Genomic DNA, 21946 nt, shown 5'->3' with positions numbered 1-21946 from the left:
TCACCATTCCAGCGGTGGTTGCCATAGCTGCACCAGATGACTGCAAGTCAGTCACACACATTCACGCATGTCCGTACCCCGTGGATCGTTGCCATAGCTGCGCTGGTTAGAAAAATAAAAAAATAACATTAAAAGTAAAGAAATCAAGACCTCCCATTTTGTTTTCTTCACAGGTGTGAGGTAGATGAGGGGGGGGGGGGCTTCAGGTATCCTTGATTGAGGGGAGACGTGAGGGTCAGGGGTCAGCGGTGAGTGGCACACCTCTCTGGGCTGTCTTCAGGACTTCCTCCACCTCTGGGTCCGGGGGCCGCGGGAAGGCTGGGGCTCCTCGGGGGAGGAGGAGGACCCCTCGAGGGGAGATGAGCCCGAGCGCTCCTCCTCCTCCGGCGGGCCGAGGAAGGGCCCCGTAGAGGTAGACACATTTTGGTCCTGAGAGCCTGAGGCGGGGGCCAGCGCCTTGTGGGGGCACTGGGCCACCATGTGCGTGATGCTCTGGCAGTAGTGGCATTTCTTTGGCTGGGGGGGCAGGCCACACTCCTTGGCATGGTGATCCAGACCTCCACAGTTATAACAGCTGCAGAAAGACGGAGAAAACGGGATTAACAATAACCCATACATGTGCAGTGTTGGGACTAACGCAGTAACTAGTACTCTAACGCATTACTTTTTAAATTCAGTAACTCAGTTACCGTTACTACATGGTGCGTTACTCCGTTAGCTTTTTTATATAGTCAACAGCCAGGCGAACAGAGATGAGAACTGTACTGTAAATGTACTTAGATACTTCCTGTGTTACATGCGGAGACGCGCTGTGGGCGTGTTTGTGTTGTTTACTAACAAGACTATCGAATGGCGGCGGCAGAGCTCAAGTCTAGTTTCTCCACCTGGAGATATTCTCACTATTTCATTTTTGTCGAGCACAAAGAAAAGAAAGTTTCTGTTAAATGTAAGTTGTGTCCTGGCGGGTCAAAGAGCCTATCTACTGCCCGAACCAGTAACTCAAATCTCTTAAAATATCTGCAAAAACAACATGCTGGGACGAAGCTAGTAGCTAAGACGGTGTTATGCCGTAGGTTGAAGCCAGTGTATAGTCCCACTCTGCTATGTTCCTCCTTCCTACAGAACAGACAATGACAGGATAATATGTGATTTGTCAATAGTCCTATTTCTTAAAACCTTCTCTGTTGTTTAAGTGTCTGATAACCACGAATAGTAAGCAATGATATGACAGTAATGATATCTCATGTCAGACACTGTTATTTTCAATCAAGCCTAAAAGATAATGTGTTCAAACTGGCTTCACTCACTTGAATTGCTCCTTTGAATATCATTTTTATATATTCCTACTCAACACATGTTTGTATTGTAATGCCACTATTTTTTTTTATTGTATTTTAAAGTGACATTGAATGCTTTGAAAGGTGCCCTAAAATAAAGTGTATTATTGATCTTATATCTGTGCCTCTATTACATTACATTTCATTTTCTATCACATTATTAATGTTCCTTATTTTAGACTAGGTTAATCCTGGTGTCAATAGGGAAGATCTGCACTGTTCTCTACATAACATGTTCAGAGCAGGTATTTCTCCTGCCGGATTTGGAACCCCCCCTATATCTTTCTCCAGGATAATTCCTTACATTTATTATAGCGCTTTTTCCAGTGCTCAAAGCGCTTTACAAATACACATCACACACATATTTGACATCGTTGCAATGGTCACTGTGGACAATACCCACAGGAGCTAAAAACTAAAGAGGGGCTTCAAAATCCGGCAGATCAGGTGTTGGTGCTGCCGGATTTGGAAGCCCCTCTTTAGTTTTGTACCTGCTAGGCCCAGAGTAAAATGCTTTGGTGAGCACAAACTAGGGGGGAACAGCAAGCACCAGTGTGATTTTGGTGACATTGTGACTATCCTGGCCAAAATGACAGGGGGCGCTTCAAAATCCGGCATCTCTAGCACCTGCACTGCCGGATATGGAACCTCCTCTTTAGTTTTTCACCTGCTAGGCGCAGAGTGAAATGCTTTTGTGAGCATCAACTAGAGGGGAACAGCAACACCAGTGTGATTGTGGTGACGTTGTGACTGTCCTGGACAAAGTTGTAGGGGGGGGGGGCATATCTGGCAGGAGAAATACCTGCTCTGCTGAACATGTTATAGAGAACAGTGCAGATCTAAAATAAGGAACATTAATAGTGTGATATAGGCACAGATATAAGATAAATAATACACTTTATTTTAGGGCACCTTTCAAAGCATTCAATGTCACCTTAAAATACAATAAAAAATAAAATATGAGTGGCATTACAATACAAACATGTGTTGAGTAGGAAACCACAGAGGAAAAGTACATTCAAAGGAGCAATTAAAGCGAGTGAAGCCAGTTTGAACACATTATTTTTAGGTTTGCTTGAAAATAACAGTGTCTGACATGTGTTATATCATTACTGTCATATCATTGCTTACTATTCGTGGTTATCAGACACTTAAACAACAGAGAAGGTTTTAAGAAATAGGACTATACTGACAAATGTCATTATCCTGTCATTGTCTGTTCTGTAGGAAGGAGGAACATAGCAGAGTGGGACTGCACTCAAAAACGGAAGTTTGTTCCAATACGAAGATTGTGACTATCTGAAAAGTGTCCTTAAAACGAGCCTCCTCGCAATTGTATGCACATTATTTATTCAGCCGTTTGCTGTTTAATCTGATATTGGAAATATATCATTCAAAAGAGAGAGAAAAGCTTATTAATCTAGACGAACGCTCAATACAGGCGATGACGTCACATTTGCGCGTCCCCGCGAACAGGGCTTCAATCTACGGTAAGGCTTCAATCTACGGCACAACACCGGCACATACCCAGACTCATCCAAACGCCACTCCACCTCCACCTAAGCAACAGCGGCTGGATTTTAACCAAGGGACTGCTAGCCAGGGAAAAGTCGATAAAGCCATTGCACGGTATGTTGTAGAACACATGCAGGCTATTGCTACAGTGGAGTCACCCGCTTTCAGGGACCGTGGTACATTTGGTTTTATATTGGACGTTGGATATTCGACACATTCGAAAAATCTATTTAACACTGGCTTCGATGGACACATTTTTGTCAAACCAACTTCGATGTGTTATACCTATATAACACAAAGCTTCTTTTGTCAAGAAACCCACCTTTTGATTTTATACTATTTTTGTAATGTTAAAAAATGCTATAAATCTATTATGCGACTTGACCTTTTCACCTACACATGTCATAACACATCCGATGAACAAAGAAAGTACCCTCTGCATGAGAAAAAGCAAACACTGATTGTTAAAATGTTCCTCATCATCAAAATTGGTAACAGTTCTTTGTTTTTGTCTTTTTTACCATGTTGCAATATAGGACATATACAGTGTTTTCAACTGTCAGTTAAAAATATCCTCTTGCCTACTATTTCTGAAGTCCTTATATTGTATGGAAGTGATTTAGTAATATCCGGATTATTGTCGTCCTGAGGTGCCTTTCTGTTGGCATATCCTTGAAAATGCTTACATAATAATTTTTAAAAAGTAACTTTCATTACTATTGCCTGTGTCAACCTTTGGTTGTTTTATGTGAAGATGTATATTTAGCTATTTTAAGTCATTTAAAGAATTCCATGTAGCCTAATCACCTTCAAAAATGTTAATATTTCAATATAAGGGCTGTCAAACTAAATCAAATCTGAAAATGTGCTCAAAGAGCCTGGATCAACACAATGCTACCTGTCAGGGGTACTTGGTCGAATTTTGATCAAATCAAAAGGTGGGTCTTTTGACAAAAGAAGCTTTGTGTTAAGTGTAGGGCAGTTAGCTGGGTTCATCAGATGTGTTTTGACATGGGTAGGTGAAAAGGTCAAGCCGCATAATAGATTTATAGCATTTTTTAACATTACAAAAATAGTATAAAATCAAAAGGTGGGTTTCTTGACAAAAGAAGCTTTGTGTTAAGTGTAGGGCAGTTAGCTGAGTTCATCAGATGTGTTTTGACATGGGTAGGTGAAAAGGTCAAGCCGCATAATAGATTTATAGCATTTTTTAACATTAAAAAAAATAGTATAAAATCAAAAGGTGGGTTTTTTGACAAAAGAAGCTTTGTGTTATATAGGCGGGCCTTGTATTAACACATCGAAGTTGGTTTGACAAAAATTCGTCCATCGAAGCCAGTGTTAAATAGATTTTTCGAATGTGTCGAATATCCAACGTCCAATATAAAACCAAATTTACCACGGTCTTTCAGGGAGCTAGTTAGCATGATACCATGTCCGGGCGGCACACGGCATATGGGACGGAAAACTTTTTCCAACTACCTGGAGAAAGAATATACAAAAATGGAAAGCCAGCTAATATCGATGCTATCCAGATTGCATATAATGCATGTCAAGTTGATCAACAGATTGTATTATTCTCCAATGCAATAACAGTACTGAAATGAAGGCTATAAGGGCATTAATATAATGGGAGCCCTTTTTTAAGTAACTAAAACGTTACTTTTCACAGTAACGCATTACTTTTTGGTGTAAGTAATCAGTAAAGTAACTGAGTTACTTTTGAAATGAAGTAACTAGTAATGGTAACTACTTACTGGTTTTCAGTAACTAGTTACTGGTTTTAGCACAACACTGCATGTGCAATACGTATCATTTATTATACACACAAAGATATTCACTTTATTTGTTGTATGTTGTCTATTCTGAATGTTTTGATGGCACCTTAAATGAGTAGCTTTACTCTTATAATGTACTTGTATAATGACAGTAAATGACAGTAAATGCTTATAATTCTAATAACATGTTATCCACCGCAATAAAGAGTACAAAGTACTTCACCACATTATGAAATAGTAAATGGACTGTATTTATACACAGGTGTCCATATAAGGGGCCCCCTTAGGAGAGATACACACACATTGAAAACATGTATGTTCAGTATCTTGCCTTAGGACACTTCTGTACCACAGCTGCTCAGGAATTTGTGAGTATGTATATGTTTATAACTACACTTTCATTACTTATTTATTCAGTATTTGTACGGTAAATGTTCTATAAAAATCAAAACATTATTCTATTAAAAAAAGAAAAAAGATAAAGTATATCCTCATAAAACACCAGCGCTGCGGAGTTCAAACACCGACTAGGATTGTACACTAGATGGCAGCATAACACATAATATGGCTCCGGATCAAACGAGCACTCGGTGGCGTTCACATCGATACTGCTTTATTACATTTGACAGGAAGCAATTGGGTGCTAGAAGGATTAAAAAAACAAAGCGAAGGCCAAAAGATTAAAGCCAAAAAGAATGCCACCAAATGAACCGCATCAAATCAAATGGACACTGTAGGCTCTTTAATACATTAGATGCTTGTATTCTTAAGTATTAAGTATTCTTTGTATATTTAAGCGCTTTGAGCACCAGGAAAAGCGCTATATAAATCACATGTATTATTATTCTTCTTCAAGGCTTGATTTCTCATTTCACGGTTTAATGTCTGTTCCTTGTTAACCTGATGCTCAACACTTCTTTGTCCATAAAGTCTTAACCAGGTGATTCATTCAGTGTTTTGAATTCGATAATAGCACACAGTGTAACACTCTCCTGTGTGGTGATTTGAAACAGAGTCATGCTGTCTTTAGGTAGAAGATGAAAGCAGCACATGATCATGAAACAATGGTGCACTATCTACGTTTTAAGTATTGCATCACAGCCAATTAACAAAATGAGCTTTTGAGTCAAATGCTGCCACTTCACAAGAAAACAAATGCTGCCACTTCACAAGAAAACAAATGCTGCCAGGATTTTCCAAAGAAGGCGGTTTCAGTCCTGATTGCTTTGGAAGGAGAATGGATTATGGCCAGAGAGAATTGAACAATTATCCACATGGACAGATGGATGGATATTTCTGATGAATATACTTGCAATGCCTCTTAATAAAAGCATTACATTGATAAACCATGAATAAGTCACACAAGTGCTTATAACCTGATTCATAAGAGTACACATACAAAATACTTTCAATAGCATGGTTTAAATGAATAACCAAACATCAGATTAAGATGTTTTGAACAATGATGAAGTAGTATATTTATATTTAACATTCTATTTTGAGGTTTACTGTATGCAAAATCATTTGTAAAAAACAGCTTTAGCTCAGCTGAATTAAGTCAAAGGCTTTCAAATAGAGGTTTTTCATCAATTAAGAATCAATACGGTATTCTGTAAAGAAACTATTTTGAAAGTATTATTGTCTTTAAAACCTTGTATTTATTGTGAATAATTAATCTAAACATTAATTAATAATTGTATTATTATTATTATTATTATTAGGAAACCACCTCTGATACCACCCCACCATAACCAAGATAATAACAAAATGGAGAAATAAAGTATTTCATTTAACAGTTATGTGTTTGATTTAAATTTAGAGCTTTATTTAGTAGACCGTGTTTGAAAAAAAAAAAATGTGTTTATTATTTCCACAAAAACGTGACATTTCAACACAAGTCTCACATCGAAGCATCTTGAAGAGAGTTAAAGAACCTCAGTGTAAAGGGTGGGCTACAGAATGTTGGGTTGCACAGCAGAGTGACCAGCAGGGGTCAGAGCAGCTAACCGCTCGCTCTGAGCGCCCACAAAGACCCGATGACATCACAGACCTAGTCTACCTGCCATCTCTGAATCCAACACCACCTCGCTGCCACCTTAGCAGCAGGTAGAGACACTTGACCTAACACTGGATCAATTATCCCAAATAAACTGAATTATTCAGCAGTGTAAAACAATAAGGGAGCCTTCCCTCAGATACGGTTTCCCTTTTTCTAACAAAAGCTTTTTCTTTTCACACCTTAGAAACAGGGCGACTCAGGGCTGCAGCAGCTGTGATGCAGCACAAAGAGTGGCAGAGATGGACTTTTAAATGCAAATGCAGCCTTAGAGTGGTCATGTGATGTGTTCCCGCAAACGTATCCAGCATATACAGCTCTTCCTGGCAGCGCTTGTTAAACATGACTCCCTGTCAACAGGAGGACGGGGAAATCAGCCTCTTGTGTTAAAACCACCAGGCGTTTTCAAGGAGCTCTATGTGGCTCGCTCTGCAAAGCGCCCTTCAGGATTTTACTGAGGACAAAACAATTGATTGAGCCAGTGCCGCATTGAGATGCATATAAGCCCAATCCATCCCTGTGCTAATGCCGCCTCTAAAGTAAAAGCTGGAAAATTGATTTAAAATAGCGGCAAAGGCAGGCAAAGTGCCCTATTCAATTCCTTATTATGGTGCACAATAACCATAGCAACAGACATGTACTCGGGCAGATTCAATAGATTTAATCTATAATCTCAGCCCACTCACAAATAGCTCACTGCAGTGAGATGTACATATAGCATATGTCTCCTTCTGCTCGAGGCAGCCGTGATTTCTAAATGCAGGCTGCCAACGGTCACATATATTCAGTTTGCTTTAAATGAAACATTACATTACTGCTGACTCACAAAACATAGGGCTGCACACTATTTCATTTTCTTATTGTCAAGATATCAATGAACACAGAAAAAAGAAAACAAATCTCGAAAGACTGCACACTTAAAATATGCCTTTCATTGTTTTATAGGTGTGTTCAGTTTAATGTACAATTTTATGTTGTTGGAAATGTTGGAAATAATACTAATGAAATCACTCACCGGTCTCCCTTTGGTTTGCGTTTCTGGAGTGGGACCTTGGCTTTGGGTCTCCTCTCGCTGCCTGCGCAGGGTCCCCCCCCAGGCCCGTTCACCCGCAGGGACTCCAGGCCCTTGGAGCATTTCTTATAGGTGAACTCCACCTGCTCTCCCTCCTTTAAGCTGCGGAAACCCTCCATCAGCAGTTTGCTCTGTCGGGAGAGAAAAGCAATTATCAGTTTAAAAGATGTCGGCGCTTATAGCTCAATGTATTCTTTGAAAAAATTATAGAATCCTGCAATACACAAGGGTCTAAATGGTATCAGGTGGTGTCCAGTTTGAAGTAGGATACAAGTATCATATGATAGTGCTCATGTTACTTCAATTTGCTCTACTTTCAGTATAAAAGCATGAAGTTGCACCTGTTTCTGTGGAGATAATTGATAATATATCATTTCATATAACAATAATTATGATTGGATATATCATTTTTACAAGATATATATGATTTTGTAATACACATCAGTGGAACACATGAGTAAGAAAATGTGTATATTCGTCACTCAAGGCCACATGCCCATGAATAATGCTGAAACACATTTGAAGCTTTTCAAGAGACAAATCTCTCCAAAATGTTGTTATGAAAGACTCCATACACACAAATTGTTATCAAGATGTACTTCACCCTGACTGCTTCTGCTGTGTATTTTTTTTATACCTCAAATGATACAGTAAACTGACGAAGCCTGTATGCTTTACACATGTCAAGAGCCTCTTTATTGAACAGAAAAGGTCATTTTTCAATGAAAAGACACATTTGAATGCCTTGGTTCTTAACTTCAGTCCGCCTGTCAGCATTAATATTATGCGAGTACACACACACAGAGCTAATTTAACACTTAAATAATGAACAGCTGCCTGAGAGCTTTTCCAGGTCCCCGATCAACATTTGTAATCTCTAAATAATTGTGGCGGAAGAATCAACACTTTACTGCGGAGGCTTGTACACACTGCAGTAGCACAGCGTGTACACACAAAGACATGGTTCCAACATGGTGGATTGACTGTCTGTGGTTTACACCAACTGCCAGAAAAAAGTGTGTGTACACAGATCTCACACACAGCGTCCTTGCTTTACTCCCTTTATCTACTTTTCGCAGAGGCACCACTTCCTATTCCTTTGTGCAGGGAGAAAGGACGAGTACATCGCAATCATTTTCTCTCAGCACACATCCACCATCCCTCTTATCTACATGATCGGCATTATTGATCTAGTTAGTACATAACCACTGCAGTGCACAATGACTTGTGTGCAGCTGATGGCACAGCACGGACGGCTGATAGGCACTGTATGCGTGACCTTCATGAATGGCAGCCGCCCTGCAGATCTCGGTAGGTACACACACCCACACGAGCACACAGTGTGCAGTGAGCAGAGCTAACATATATATATAATATACATCGAGGCCTATAAATAACGCACAGGCTTTCTGTAAATTCCCGGATGGGCAGGAGAAAGATGCAGAAAACGGAACAAATGATCAGAGTTCAATGTAAACCATACAGGAAGGAGAGCAAATGTGCTCAGCAGCATTTTCTTTGCATTCAAATTCTGTCGACGAATGCAACAACAAAGGAGTTCTTTAGGTGATCCATTAGTGGAAAGTAATGTGAATAAAAGAGAGAGAAGATGGGAAGGTGAAAGCAGGGAGAAGAGAGGAAGTGGTCATTAATTAATCAAGCTAAGAATAGTGTCTGAGCTCAGTGTACTCTGAAGGATATCTGACTACTGTAACATCAGGATGAATTAGGGTTTATAGTTTCACTATATGCTTTTAGAAACGAAGGGTAACGATGTTGTGTTATAGTTTAAACTGTGTTTCATTCACAAGCTTTCTATGTTTCAAACTGTTTATAATACAATCAAATAAATCATAGTAAACTCATATTAAATAAGTATTTTGCAGCCGTTAATACAGATTTTAAATTCCAAATACAGGTTTGCATAATAAATGTGACAACCATCGCATGGGAACATTTTAATTCTAAGTCAGTTAAAGTTAAATAATGCGAAATAGGCCGAGAATATCACATAATGTTTGGAGAAAATATGTTTTAAAAACATATATAGTATAATTATTGATTATATGAATTTAATGTTTAATAAATCCGTTTTAGGTTATCTTTAAAAAAAGGTATTTTTTCACGAAAATCCACCCTGAAAATTGACATTTTGACTATTAAAAGAACTACGATGAGTTTGTTTTTATAAAAATATGTAGATATAGATAGAACATACAAGACAAACGTAATACATTAAAACAATGTTAAAAAAATACAGTTTTGATTAAAAAGAAAATCTGTTCAAACAACTTCTTCTCTTTACTACACAGACTTATACTAAACATGTTGTGCACAGATAGAATTCAACTATAATCATGAATTCGATGCATTCGTTTTATTTTATTTAAATATAATGTGTGTATCTTTTTAGTACGTAATCATTGATTCTGGGTATACTGGAAGGCCACATTTCCCCAAATCCAAAGGCACTTCATCCTGGAAAAAAGGACCAAATTGTGGTGAAAATTCTAATAATTGAAACTTGCACAAATATGAAACATAATCAAAACAACTGTGCTTTTCCCTTTAATCTTAACTTTTAGAAGTGACTCTTTCTTTCCACTTTCACAATTTATAACAAAGGGAAATGACTGATAATGTGGCTGGTGCTCAATAAGAAAATGTGGCCCAAAAGTAGTCCCTTTCCCTTTTTCATGTTCTTTTTGATTCTTTCTCGACTGTCAGTGAGGGTAACCGCAAGGACAACTGACCTTGTAGGTGATTGCTTGTGAAGGACTTATCCATTTTTGGTTTTCAGATATTGAATTTGGCTTTGAGGAAAGGACAATAATCAAGTACTGGAGGTTAGGAGTTGCTGTGCTAAAAAAAAACAATAACCAAGCATTGACAATTTATTAATCAACTAAGAACTGCAACAACATGAACCAAAACTGACTTCCTATCGTTCTAAAACCACAAATCAAGGAACCTCAATCAGTCGGACCCATGCTTAATCAAAAATAAAACCCGAATTGATTGTATGATTACAATCATTAGACCGTCCAAATTACTAAAAGGCACTCCTGCAGCAGAAATCAGCTGAAAGAGAATAAAAAAATGGCACCCATCCCCCACAAAACAAACATATACTGAATAATGGTGAATAATCACAGACTGGTCTGTAGACCGTGCGGCGCATGAGCCCTTCCTGTTCCTCTCCTGTCTTCAGTCCACAGGCAGCTTGTCTCGCCAGGTCAAAGTTGAGTGGTTTGTCTCGGCACCCTACCCCCTCTTCAACCCTGTCAATGCACCAGTGAGGAAACCACACAACCTCTTTTGTTCTGCCGAAATGCAGGAAAACACACACACACACACACACACACACACACACACACACACACACACACACACACACACACACACACACACACGTCCTCCATACAAGACATGGTATCACACTCATATCTCAGATGAGGTCCATATCTGGAGCATGGGCTGGCAGCGGCTAGGTCTCTCCACACTTACGTAATAAAAAGCAGCATGTGGATTTACATGCGTGTGTGCTGGTGTGTCAATGTGTGTGTGAAAAACTACATTTGAAATCACAAATCAGAACCTGTAACTTGAGACCCCTCATCTCGGGTGACCTGGCGGGTGTCCTGACCCGTTTCAGTTTACGCACAGAGGTCAGGAAAGGGCACGGACGGGGAGAGAGAACGAAAGAACGTCAGAGGAGGAGAGAGGGAGAACACAAAATGGAGGAGTGGCCTGGAGCAGGGGGGTGGTGGATGAGGGAGGGAGTCCAGAGGAGGAGAGGGGGGGGGGGCTCATGGAAATGCCTCCAGCGCATTCTGTTCAGCTCCAATGGAGGAGCAACTCCTGATCAGTGGCTGGACCTGGGGGGAGCCCAGGAACAAAACCCCCATTTGATCAGGAGCCCCACAGGTCAGCAGCAAAAATCCGGGGGTCAGTGGTATAGCCCCCCCCCGCCCGACTGGCGGACCACACCAGCTCCAGAGCTTTAACTCAGAGCCACCGGCCGCTACTGTCATCCTGAAAAGTAGAGAAACTGAGCCAACAAAATGGATACCGACGTACTCTAAAAATGGCTTGATTATGCTTACGAGCTTCCTTATATGTAATAAATATCTTCCTATGGCTCGAGTGTGTGTGTGTGTGTGTGTGTGTTTGTGTGTGTAAGAAGGAGCCAGCGATCAATACGGACTCCAACATCCTGGATAGAAATAGCCCTCCTTTTCATCAACCAGGCCCTCGTCATCACAGGGCCCGGCAATCAATACAGGAAGCTGTAACGTGAGGGGATGTGGAAGCTGGGAGAGGACACCATCCTCCACCAGCCTCTCTCCATGGCGACCACCGGCTATGGAATGGCTAATTATGGGATGCTTTAAATCAGAGATGGCCCACGCAGAGCCGATCGTGCTCGTATTGAGAGGGAAAGGGGGTGTGTAGGGGTGAGCGTGAGGGAGATGGCGGTCACCATGTGGCGTGGTGCCATTAAGTAGCTTTTTACACACAGGAAATGCTAAGTGGACAAAGCTGGGCCAGATCAGCTCAGATGGACATAAGCCAACAGGACGCATATAAACCAAAGAAGAAAGAGGGAGAAAGGAGCGAGAAAGCTGGATGGAGGAGGAGGAGGGAAAAAAACAACACACAAATATGCCGATGAAACCACCAACAGAGCCGCTCTCATGACGCGGACCCCAGCCCTCCTCAACACGTTGTCATTAGTGGCCCTGACCCTTGAACCCCGCCCAACCCCCATCAAACACTTAAAAGCCTTCATGTTTCCTCTACCTCAAATTAACAACATCCAACACCCCCGATTATGACTGGGGCAAATATTTGATCTGAGGGAGGAAGCACTAGATCATCTTGCTACATTTATCAGCACGAAAGGGGAAATGAACCTCGCCGAGGTGGCTGGTGATAAAACGCACAGCCGGCTAATAACTGGAGCCGTTCAGAACAGAAGCACACTTCCCAAGCTGCTTCACACAAAGGGTAGTGTTCTTTCCAAAATCCCATATAAACACTTTTAAGTGACACCTTCTCAAATGACATGAGTAATGAGCAAATCTTAGTACAGAGATACCTAAGCTGGTTGAGAAATAAAAAGATACCTGGTGGATTTTAAAAGAAAATGTTGATACTAAACTTCACCAAAAGCAAAAGAATAAACACAAACCTTTTTTACAAGTAGCAACTGTGTTTGTCTCAGTTCAAGTTGTATGAACAATGTTATCATTCCGCATTAAATACGATCCTTATCACATTGATTTGGTTGCAGCTTAGTTTTTTTGTAAAGGCAAATACCAGCAGCTGTTTTCTACTTCTGGAAATGTAATGTTGGAACTGAATTCAACACTCATACATTCAAGCATGATCCAAATCTTTCTAAGTATCATCTGAATCTTATGCTTAACAATGTTTTTCATCTGAAAAAAGAAAAAGTTTTTATATATATTTTGGTTGTAGATTTCACTCCATTGTAACATTTCATACCGTGTTCAAAACTAACCTTGAATGGGCATTAGATGGGCTTTTTCCAAATGTATTATTTTCTAAGACTGTATATATTTATCACTTAGTTGATATAATCTGCAACTGTATTAATTAATAGTTTCAATAATATTTCAGGCACAAACACAACAAGTACATGTGAAAATGTTTTCATAAAAATGTCTTTGGTCAGATTAAAAAAGCAATTGTGGAATGGGTAATTAAAAAAAAGATATAAATGTAATCGGCAGATTCCTCTATAATAAATCAATCCTGAATGTCCCCACAGGGATCAATAAAGGTCTCTTATCTTATTACATGTATGTTTAAAGTACTTGCTAACTTCTTTATTCTGCTAAGAAAATAAACAGACCAGCATGATCTAATTTCAATCTTCATTGTTGAGTGTTTCAGTGCGATTACATTTCTAAATGAAATGATATAAATAAAGTGTGTGACTTGTTCTTAGCCCTGCTCTGCTTTCTACTCCGCCACCTTTCCAATTACCAATCATCTCCGCTGTATGTGGCCAGCTCCTCAAAAGGAAGTCACATGACTACTCTTTCTTCTTCTTTTGCGTTTTTTGATGTGCAGAAGAGAAGGGTGGGTTGGTGGAGGAGGGGGTGGGGGGGGGGGGGGGGCTGCAGGAGAGACAAAGCCTGATACTGGCTATCTAGAGGCAGAGATGGGTGGGGCCTGCATGCCAAACGGTGACCAGAGGTTAATCTCACTAGGGGCCCACTTTAACCTCGCTACACAAAACACACACACTCTCTCGCACGCACGCACACATACTCCAAAGACCTCAAACATCTTACAACGGTTCCCATGTAGACATCAACAACCTGGTGGTTAAGAGCAGAAAGCAAGAACCACACACACACACACACACTCACGGAGGTTCCATAAATTGAACACACTGGAGGTTTCAGGAGAATAGCAGCAGCAGCAGCAAACTGTTCAACATTTCAAACTGATTACCGACAAAGGGCAAGCAGCCCCCCACCTCACCGCCACACACCCCCTCACCCCACCCAACCCTCCTGCCTTTTTGTCTTTAAAGAAATTCCTCTTTTTAAAAGAATGCCCGAGGAGAGAGCACCCCCCGTGTCCCAGCAGGAACTCACACACGCACACACACACACACACTTTTCCACACAGAAAAACACTCAGTCCAGGTAGGGGTTGACAAACAGAGATAATGAAACGGCTTTGTGTGTGGAATCACTAAGTAGAGAGGTAAAGTGGGTGAGGAAACTTAATTACCCTCTCTCTCTCTCTCTCACACACACACACACACACACACACACACACACACACACACACACACACACACACACACACACACACACCTTCCAAAAAGGAAGTGATCAGATAGGAGCCGTGATGAAGAGGCCTCCCAGGAAGAGAACTCGTGGTCGGGCGGGGACCCTCGAGCTGACTCACACACACACACACACTCTCTCACCCTCCTTCTCTCCCACCTCCTGCTCTTTCACTCACTCGTCTTTTTCCAACCTCTCGCTCATGTTTTCCTCTTTCGGCTACCACTAGCACCCCTCCGACGCTCGCCCCCCGCCTCCCCTTCGCCAACACTTATTTTTCCCACATCCCTCCTCTTTCCCTCTCCTAGGAAAACTCCTCCTCTCTCCCCCTCTTTCTCCTGTCCTCATGCTCCCTCTTCCCCTGCCCATCGCTCTCACCTCGCTCTCTCGTGCATGTAGGGGGAGTATTGTACAGCAATACATCTGCAATTCTTCCACTATTTCTCACATCAGTTAACCTTGTATTATAAATGCAAAACATATATAACATGACCTCTCCCTGAAGACTCTTCCAACAGCTTGTATGGTGAAGTCGGCTCTTTGTGCGACAGCTACAGAAATTAAACGATAAGTCGATTGACAGAAAAATCTATTAAAACGTTTTGGATTATTCAATCAGTTATTCTTCAAAATATAGCTTTTAGCCTCCTAATTATGAAAATGTCATGCTTTATTCCTCTTTAAATCCTATTGAAGTGGATATCATTGGGTTTAAGACTGAAAAAACTAAACATTTCCAAGAAATTGGGGTTGATTTTCTTACTAATCTTACATTTTATAGACCAAACTATTAATCTTGTAAATAATTGTCAGTTTAGTCAATAAAGAAAAACGGTTAATAGCAGCCCTACTGTATGCATGTCAAAGATTTCAACAGCAGTACTCAATGTATTTGATATAGAATAGATACTGTAGACATACATGATAACCTGCAGGATTTCTTCCATATGTACCCACGACAGAACATTTCCAAAACAGCATTTATATTTCCCAAAGTCTCCAGGCTGACAGTCTAGAGAGGGAGCAACAGTCAGAGCAAATGAGAGTGACTGCTTCAATGAGAGAGTATGCAAACACTGGGGTGTTTTGCATAGAATACGACAATGTGCTTATGAATGCATATTGTTTCGCTCTTTGTGCTAAATGACAGCTGTATTATTGGAAACACGTAGCTGGAAAGACTGGGGGAAATGCACTGATGTAAACATATCATTGTATGCTAGATAATTATTCTGTTAAAAGAAAAAAAGGTTTTAATGGAACAATTGGCATTTTCTGAACATGGAAATGCAGCTTGCCACACATAATGTCGAGCAGAGCTAGTCATTACAATCATCTCCCCCTCCCGTGGTTTGAAAACAATCCCACTAGGCTGCATGCATTTGAGAAATATTCCCACAGACACCTATTACCACCAGCCTGCCCGGTCCTATAGGTTACACACTGCAGTCTTTATTTGACTTCTGCTGGGCTCTTCAGACTGCTTCCCCAGACTAAACCCTTCTCCTCTCTAACTGCCCTGACATACTACTAAAAAACCTTTATGGCAGCAGGGAAATAGGAGCTGGGAGTATGTAGATTGATGGAGCACGCTCAGCCAATGGCACCACAATATGTAAGTATCAATCAAAAGATGGATACTGCAATATGCACTTCCCTTAGCCTCTCGTGCTTGCAGATATTCACAGTGGGGTTCGCATATCAAAAACTGCACCGACACACAAATATAATATTTATATTAGGGCTGTCAGTCGATTAAAATAGTTAATCGCGATTAATCGCAAATTAATCGCACATTTTTGATCTGTTCTAAATGTACCTTAGAGGAATATTTTTCAAGTTTTTAATACTCTTATCAACATATGAGTGGACAAATATGCTTTATGCAAATGTTTATTATCATTTGAACATTACAAATATTCGCCTCAATTCAACCTGGAACCTTTCTCATACAATACAAATGGTGTGTGTGTGTGTGTGTGTGTGTGTGTGTGTGTGTGTGTGTGTGTGTGTGTGTGTGTGTGTGTGTGTGTGTGTGTGTGTGTGTGTGTGTGTGTGTGTGTGTGTGTGTGTGTGTGTGTGTGTGTGTGTGTGTGTGTGTGTGTGTGTGTGTGTGTGTGTGTGTGTGTGTGTGTGTGTGTGTGTGTGTGTGTGTGTGTGTGTGTGTGTGTGTGTGTGAGAGAGGGTAATTAAGATGGATCGTTGGAGCTATGTGCAACTCAAGGCATATGCTCGAACGGGAGCTGCCTGGACGCTGCAATCATGTTGTGCACTATCCGTGCTGAGTGTGCTGACTTCTCGTACAATGTCCCACAGTCTGTCTGCCTGCATAAAGTCAAGTGCTCGGCGCAGTTGTGGCGAAATGTCGCTCCTCTGTTTTCATTTAAACAGCTCCTTATATCCGTTAGCGCAGCTAGCTAGCACCAGATGCTAACAACAACAATGCACATAAGGTCTCTCTCTCGCTCGCCACACATACACACACCCTCCCGGTCCTCCCGATGGCCAGTCGGTGCCTGCCGGTGAGCGTGGAAGTGTGGTCTGCCACAAGCGGGCGGCAGGAGCGGGGCTGTCAGCACCAGCTTGTAGATGATATTTTAAACTCGATGCGCTCTGAAGCTACGGGGCGGCCGAGGAAAAAAAATACACATGCGTTAATCGCGTAAAAATAATTAGTGGCGTGAAAAAAAATGTGCGTTAACGTGTTAACTTGACAGCCCTAATTTATATATAATAACAAATATTAAAATTGCATTATTTTGTGTAGGCCTATGACAATCAATGACATAAATATAAAGATAGATGGAGTAAGAGTAAACATAATTCACTCAAAATGTGATTTCTTTAAGCACCAAGTGTACAGCAGATTTTAAATGATTTTATATCAGTTTTTAGCTTTTTTGACTTTATCGTCAGAATAAATGAATGAAAAGCATCATATAGATTAATGGTTTATGTATAATGATCACAAGATGCAAATCATAGGAAATAAATAACAAATAGAAGAATACAACATAAATCATAGAGACATGTTAAGTGTAGCAGCAGTAGTAAACACATTTCATCCATGCAAACTGTCCTAGAGTGTACACAACATAACAAGTTAAAATGCCACACTCAGAGGTCCCTCTTGTTGTTTTGAGACTGGATACAGCTTTAAAAAAAAATCATATTATTAAACATTGTTGAAGTTCAACAAGAATGGGTGGATAATTAAATAAATGAATGCCTTTATGAATGATCAGTGGACCTGTTTTATTCACCACTGCATCACTGCTGACATCTGACCCCTCGTGTGCCCACTCCTCTCTTCCCACCAGCACAACATCCCACAATAAAGACACCTTTTGGTGAAAATGCCTCTCCTCATCAGTCCACTAGTATTTTTAAGCCATTGTATAGGACCGTAAAATAGGGCGATTAAACACAGGGAGAAGAGGAGCCTCTTTGTGTGCTGCGGAATAAGTGGAAAACAAAGCTTCAGAAATGAACCCCATGCACAATAAATCACAAGTACACATGCGGTGGAAAACAGGCCAAAGGGATTCTTCAAACACATCCACAAAACAGCAGCAAAGGAGTAGCACGAGGGTGCAGTTTGACTTATTTAAAGCATGCTTCCCGACTGTCCAAGTGTGAAACTAACCGTGTCACAGCCACACGACATGTCTTCCCTTTACAATGCAGAGTGGAAGCGAGGGAGGGGAGAGCCTGGACACATGTGGCTCAAAGAGGAAACTTAACGTGCTTTTTATTCACGCTCGTGGACAACGTGTGATTACACAATAACATGTTGTGCAATGCAAAACATCCGGATGATACAATGTAACTGGCGCTCTGAGGAGCAATACAAAGGGGGCCTGCGGGGAACGAGAAAGGGGTACGAAGTGACAGGGAAATTGTTGGAAAAGGAAATAAAACGAATCAATCATTCATCGCGTTAGGAAAGACCAGATCCGCAACACATCAGCACAGATGTTTATTCCTCTTTTCTTGGCGTCAACTTACTTGGTGGACGAAAACATCCAGAGGGGGGTCGACGGGGCTCCCATCGCTGCTGGTCATTGCGATAAATCCAAAGCCCATCCGGACGTTGAACCATTTGCAGAAGCCTGAGCCCGACAGGACCTGAGGTCGAGTCCGGTCCTCCTGCTGCTCGGTGGACTTGGTGGGGTCTTCTCCGCCACCTTTACCCGGCCCTCCTGAAAACACACAGGAAACAAGTTAAAACATTTTTACAGGCTCACAGGACACGGGATGGCTACTTCTCTGAACGCATAAAGGTTTAGTTTAATGGGCCCCGTTGCGTAAACTTCTTCAAGAAGCACGGGGGGAATCCCCTCCACTTACAAACACGGGCTATGTGAAGTTCAGGGCCGGTAGACATTTCCTACACTACTAGTTTCAGCATCAAAAAGGGGATCTGGAGGGCGCGTGGTGCTGTGTGCATGAAAGTTGTTTGTTACTCCCTGACAGATGAACTCGGTCTCGTGCACTTTGGGAGGATTTGTCTCGTGCATCCACAGCCCGCTGCTACAGTGGAGTGGAGCTCGCTATGGGATCCAAAAAGGCAGGTGTACTGTACACATGGTTCCCCAAGCTTTACTGCTGGGCAGAGTAGCACATATGCTCCAACAATGCATACATCTGAATGCAGCGAAACATGGTGGGATACACTGCCCGGCAGGGGCGGTTCAGGTCGGGGTTTTTTGAGGTTTGGAACAACATTCACATTGCACCTTGCCCCCCACGACACTCCCTTCCTTGAGCTAGCAGACAGGGGAGGTAAAAACTAAGCAGAACATAGAAAATAATTGCAGAATAACCTTCGGCCATGTTTCCCCGCGGACCCTCTGCGCCCAAGTTGCAATAGAGAAGCTTCCTCTGCGAAAACGGGCTACGGTAGTCACCATTAATCCGACATCCTCGATCCCATCGGTCACTAATTTAGCTCGCATGGTACGGCGTGCTTTCTGCCTTTTGATATTTGTGTCATGTCTCTCTTTCTTCGCTTTAATCCTTTCCTCACTCTCTGCACCTCTGCACTGCTCTCCCTCTTTCTCTCTCTCTCTCTCTGCCTCTGCCTCTCTCTCCCTCTCTCTCCTTCGCTCTCATTCGCTCTCGAGCTGGATGTGCCCGTTCCCGTAGTGAGAACACGTGACTTTGTCAATTACATGCTTTCTTGCTGCTAATTTCTGCCCTGAGATTCCAGACAAGAGGGGACTCGGACTCGCAACCACAAGCAAAATACACCCCAGTTGTGTGGTGATAAGAAAAACAAACCCTGTTTTAATAATAGCCTCTGACACACAGTGGCGTGAACTGTTTATAGTGTGTTTTCTTGGGATAAAGACGTAGCCTATGGTGTACTACATAAAGCTATTATGCTCAGAGATTAGATTAGATGGGATTCAATTACATTTGAATTATTCCTTTGGGATTTGATTGGGTGGTCATAGCAGCAGGACACAAGCAAACATAAGGAGAACACATGGAACATAGGGAAAGAAACAAGCAAAAGAAACAGCAAGTGTTTGGGCTTTTTAATGATTATATATATGCATATTAACACATGTGATTAATATAAGTGCTCAGGGGTTTTAAGGCAACACAAATAGGCAATCTATCAATGGTGAAACATTGGTCAGACAAGAACTTCTAACATAAAATATCACATTGCAAAGATAACTTATGTTAAGGCTCAACATTTAAAATTAGCTGGAAAAAAGTGCTCTTCCTAAAAAAACTGCTTTTTCCAAAAACATAATGCATCCATAGATGTCCAATCATATTTTTAGACATGTATTATAATAAATAGAACACGTAAAATTAACAAAGAAAGTAAACTTGCTAGAAACTCATAATTCCTATAAAACATGCCAACAAATGTCTTATTTTAACATCTTACACCAAAACATGATTCCTGTTTTAATGTGTGACTTATGTTTCAGTTAAATAAACTCACATCTTTGTTACAGAAATAACTAACCACACGAGAGTTCCCTTTACAGGACCGAAATACCTTAAAATAACAATACAGAATAATAATGTGATGCTAATTTTCTATGCTTTCCATGCATGCACATGTTGTTTTTCAGCTCATGTTCCCTAACATACGACCAGTTACCTCCCAGCATCATAGTGGGCACCAGAGGAGAGCTGAACTCACAGCTTTGGAATGTGACTGGAAAACCCAGAAAAACAAACCTGAAAACTGATGTGTTCAGTTGTCAGAAGAAAACCAACCCTCTATACGGGTCATGATTAAATGCTTTATAAGTTTGTGAAGAAAGCCATGTGCTTGATTCTCATTTGCATTACAAAATCATAAAGACACAGCAAAAAAAAACTTCTGAAGAGATTTAGTTTATATGTTAAAAAAAAGTTTTACTATGCAAATTCCTCATATCAAAGCAATCGTAAAACAAACTGTAAATATGAGTAAAACTTAAGCAAACACTTGTGAAGTTAATAACTCCTTTAAAATATACTTTTTATCTTCATATACATAGCTTCAATGTGTTCATTTGATTTATACAACTCCACTGTTGCTTACTTTTTTATTAATAAAGACTGTTAATGTAGATTAACAAACAGTAAACTTAACAAAAACAACTTCACAATCCTTCCACAAAAATTAAACTTGGAAAAAATAATCTTCACTGCATCCATATTTCTTCCCACCAATAGGACACACACACACACACACACACACGCACACACACACACACACACACACACACACACACACACACACACACACACACACACACACACACACACACACACACAAGTGTATTCACCAGCTGCAGGTTACTCAAGGCCACACAGCACAAAACCAAGCCTGAAAAATACTACGTCCATTGAGAAACTTCACTCCTTATCTCGTATCTACTCTAGGGGTTATTCCCGGGTATGTGGATAGAAGAAAAACACGTTGGAGGAATGAGACAACAACAAGCCCATCTCCACCCACCAGGGCGATAGAGCCCACCCTCTGGAATTCCCAAGCTTTTCCCCCTACCCCCATCCATCCATCCCAGCCCGCGCTCAGGCCTGTTTTTGAAGATGCTTGTAGCATGTAGAGGAGGCCTCTGCAGTGGCCATAGAATTACTGTTTGGGTCACAGGGCTGGATCCCAGTGTCAGATGTTATCCACTCACTCATATCGTGACAGGACCTTTCTGATAGGACCAGTCAGTGGGAATCCCCGTAGTGCTTCTCACTGAGGGAACATTTAGATATGGGTGGCTTTGGGTGTGCCTGTTAGTCAAAGGAAGCCACTGAAATACCAAAACAGAGATTAGTGGAGATTTAGAGGCACCTTACCTCAATGTGAACATCTCAGTTCGGCT

The 21946-nt window shown here is 41.1% G+C and overlaps 1 protein-coding gene across 1 annotated transcript; it reads right to left on the bottom strand.

Annotated features, from left to right (window-relative positions):
• Positions 1–262: 262 nt before the first annotated feature.
• On the bottom strand, positions 263–19479 carry lin28b (lin-28 homolog B (C. elegans)). Its single transcript, XM_034076674.2, has 4 exons — positions 19418–19479; positions 18600–18793; positions 7702–7889; positions 263–574 (listed from the first exon to the last, which is right to left on the bottom strand). Exons 1-4 carry the CDS (start codon positions 19425–19427, stop codon positions 277–279), a joined length of 690 nt encoding a protein of 229 aa, XP_033932565.1. The 5' UTR covers positions 19428–19479; the 3' UTR covers positions 263–276.
• Between the last annotated feature and the right edge of the window lie 2467 nt (positions 19480–21946).

The sequence above is a fragment of the Pseudochaenichthys georgianus genome, chromosome 24 (genome assembly GCF_902827115.2).
Source record: "Pseudochaenichthys georgianus chromosome 24, fPseGeo1.2, whole genome shotgun sequence".
Lineage (NCBI taxonomy): Eukaryota > Metazoa > Chordata > Actinopteri > Perciformes > Channichthyidae > Pseudochaenichthys > Pseudochaenichthys georgianus.
The sequence above is the reverse complement of the archived record's forward strand: the minus strand, read 5'-3'. Positions and strand labels throughout refer to the sequence as shown.

Excerpts from the sequence above, each read along its gene's own strand:
- lin28b (XM_034076674.2), bottom strand. Across the intron at positions 7,890-18,599 it reads TGGATGTTTTCGTCCACCAA|AGCAAACTGCTGATGGAGGG; the intron begins GTAAGTTGACGC and ends CTCTCCCGACAG. Across the intron at positions 575-7,701 it reads CGCAAACCAAAGGGAGACCG|CTGTTATAACTGTGGAGGTC; the intron begins GTGAGTGATTTC and ends GTCTTTCTGCAG.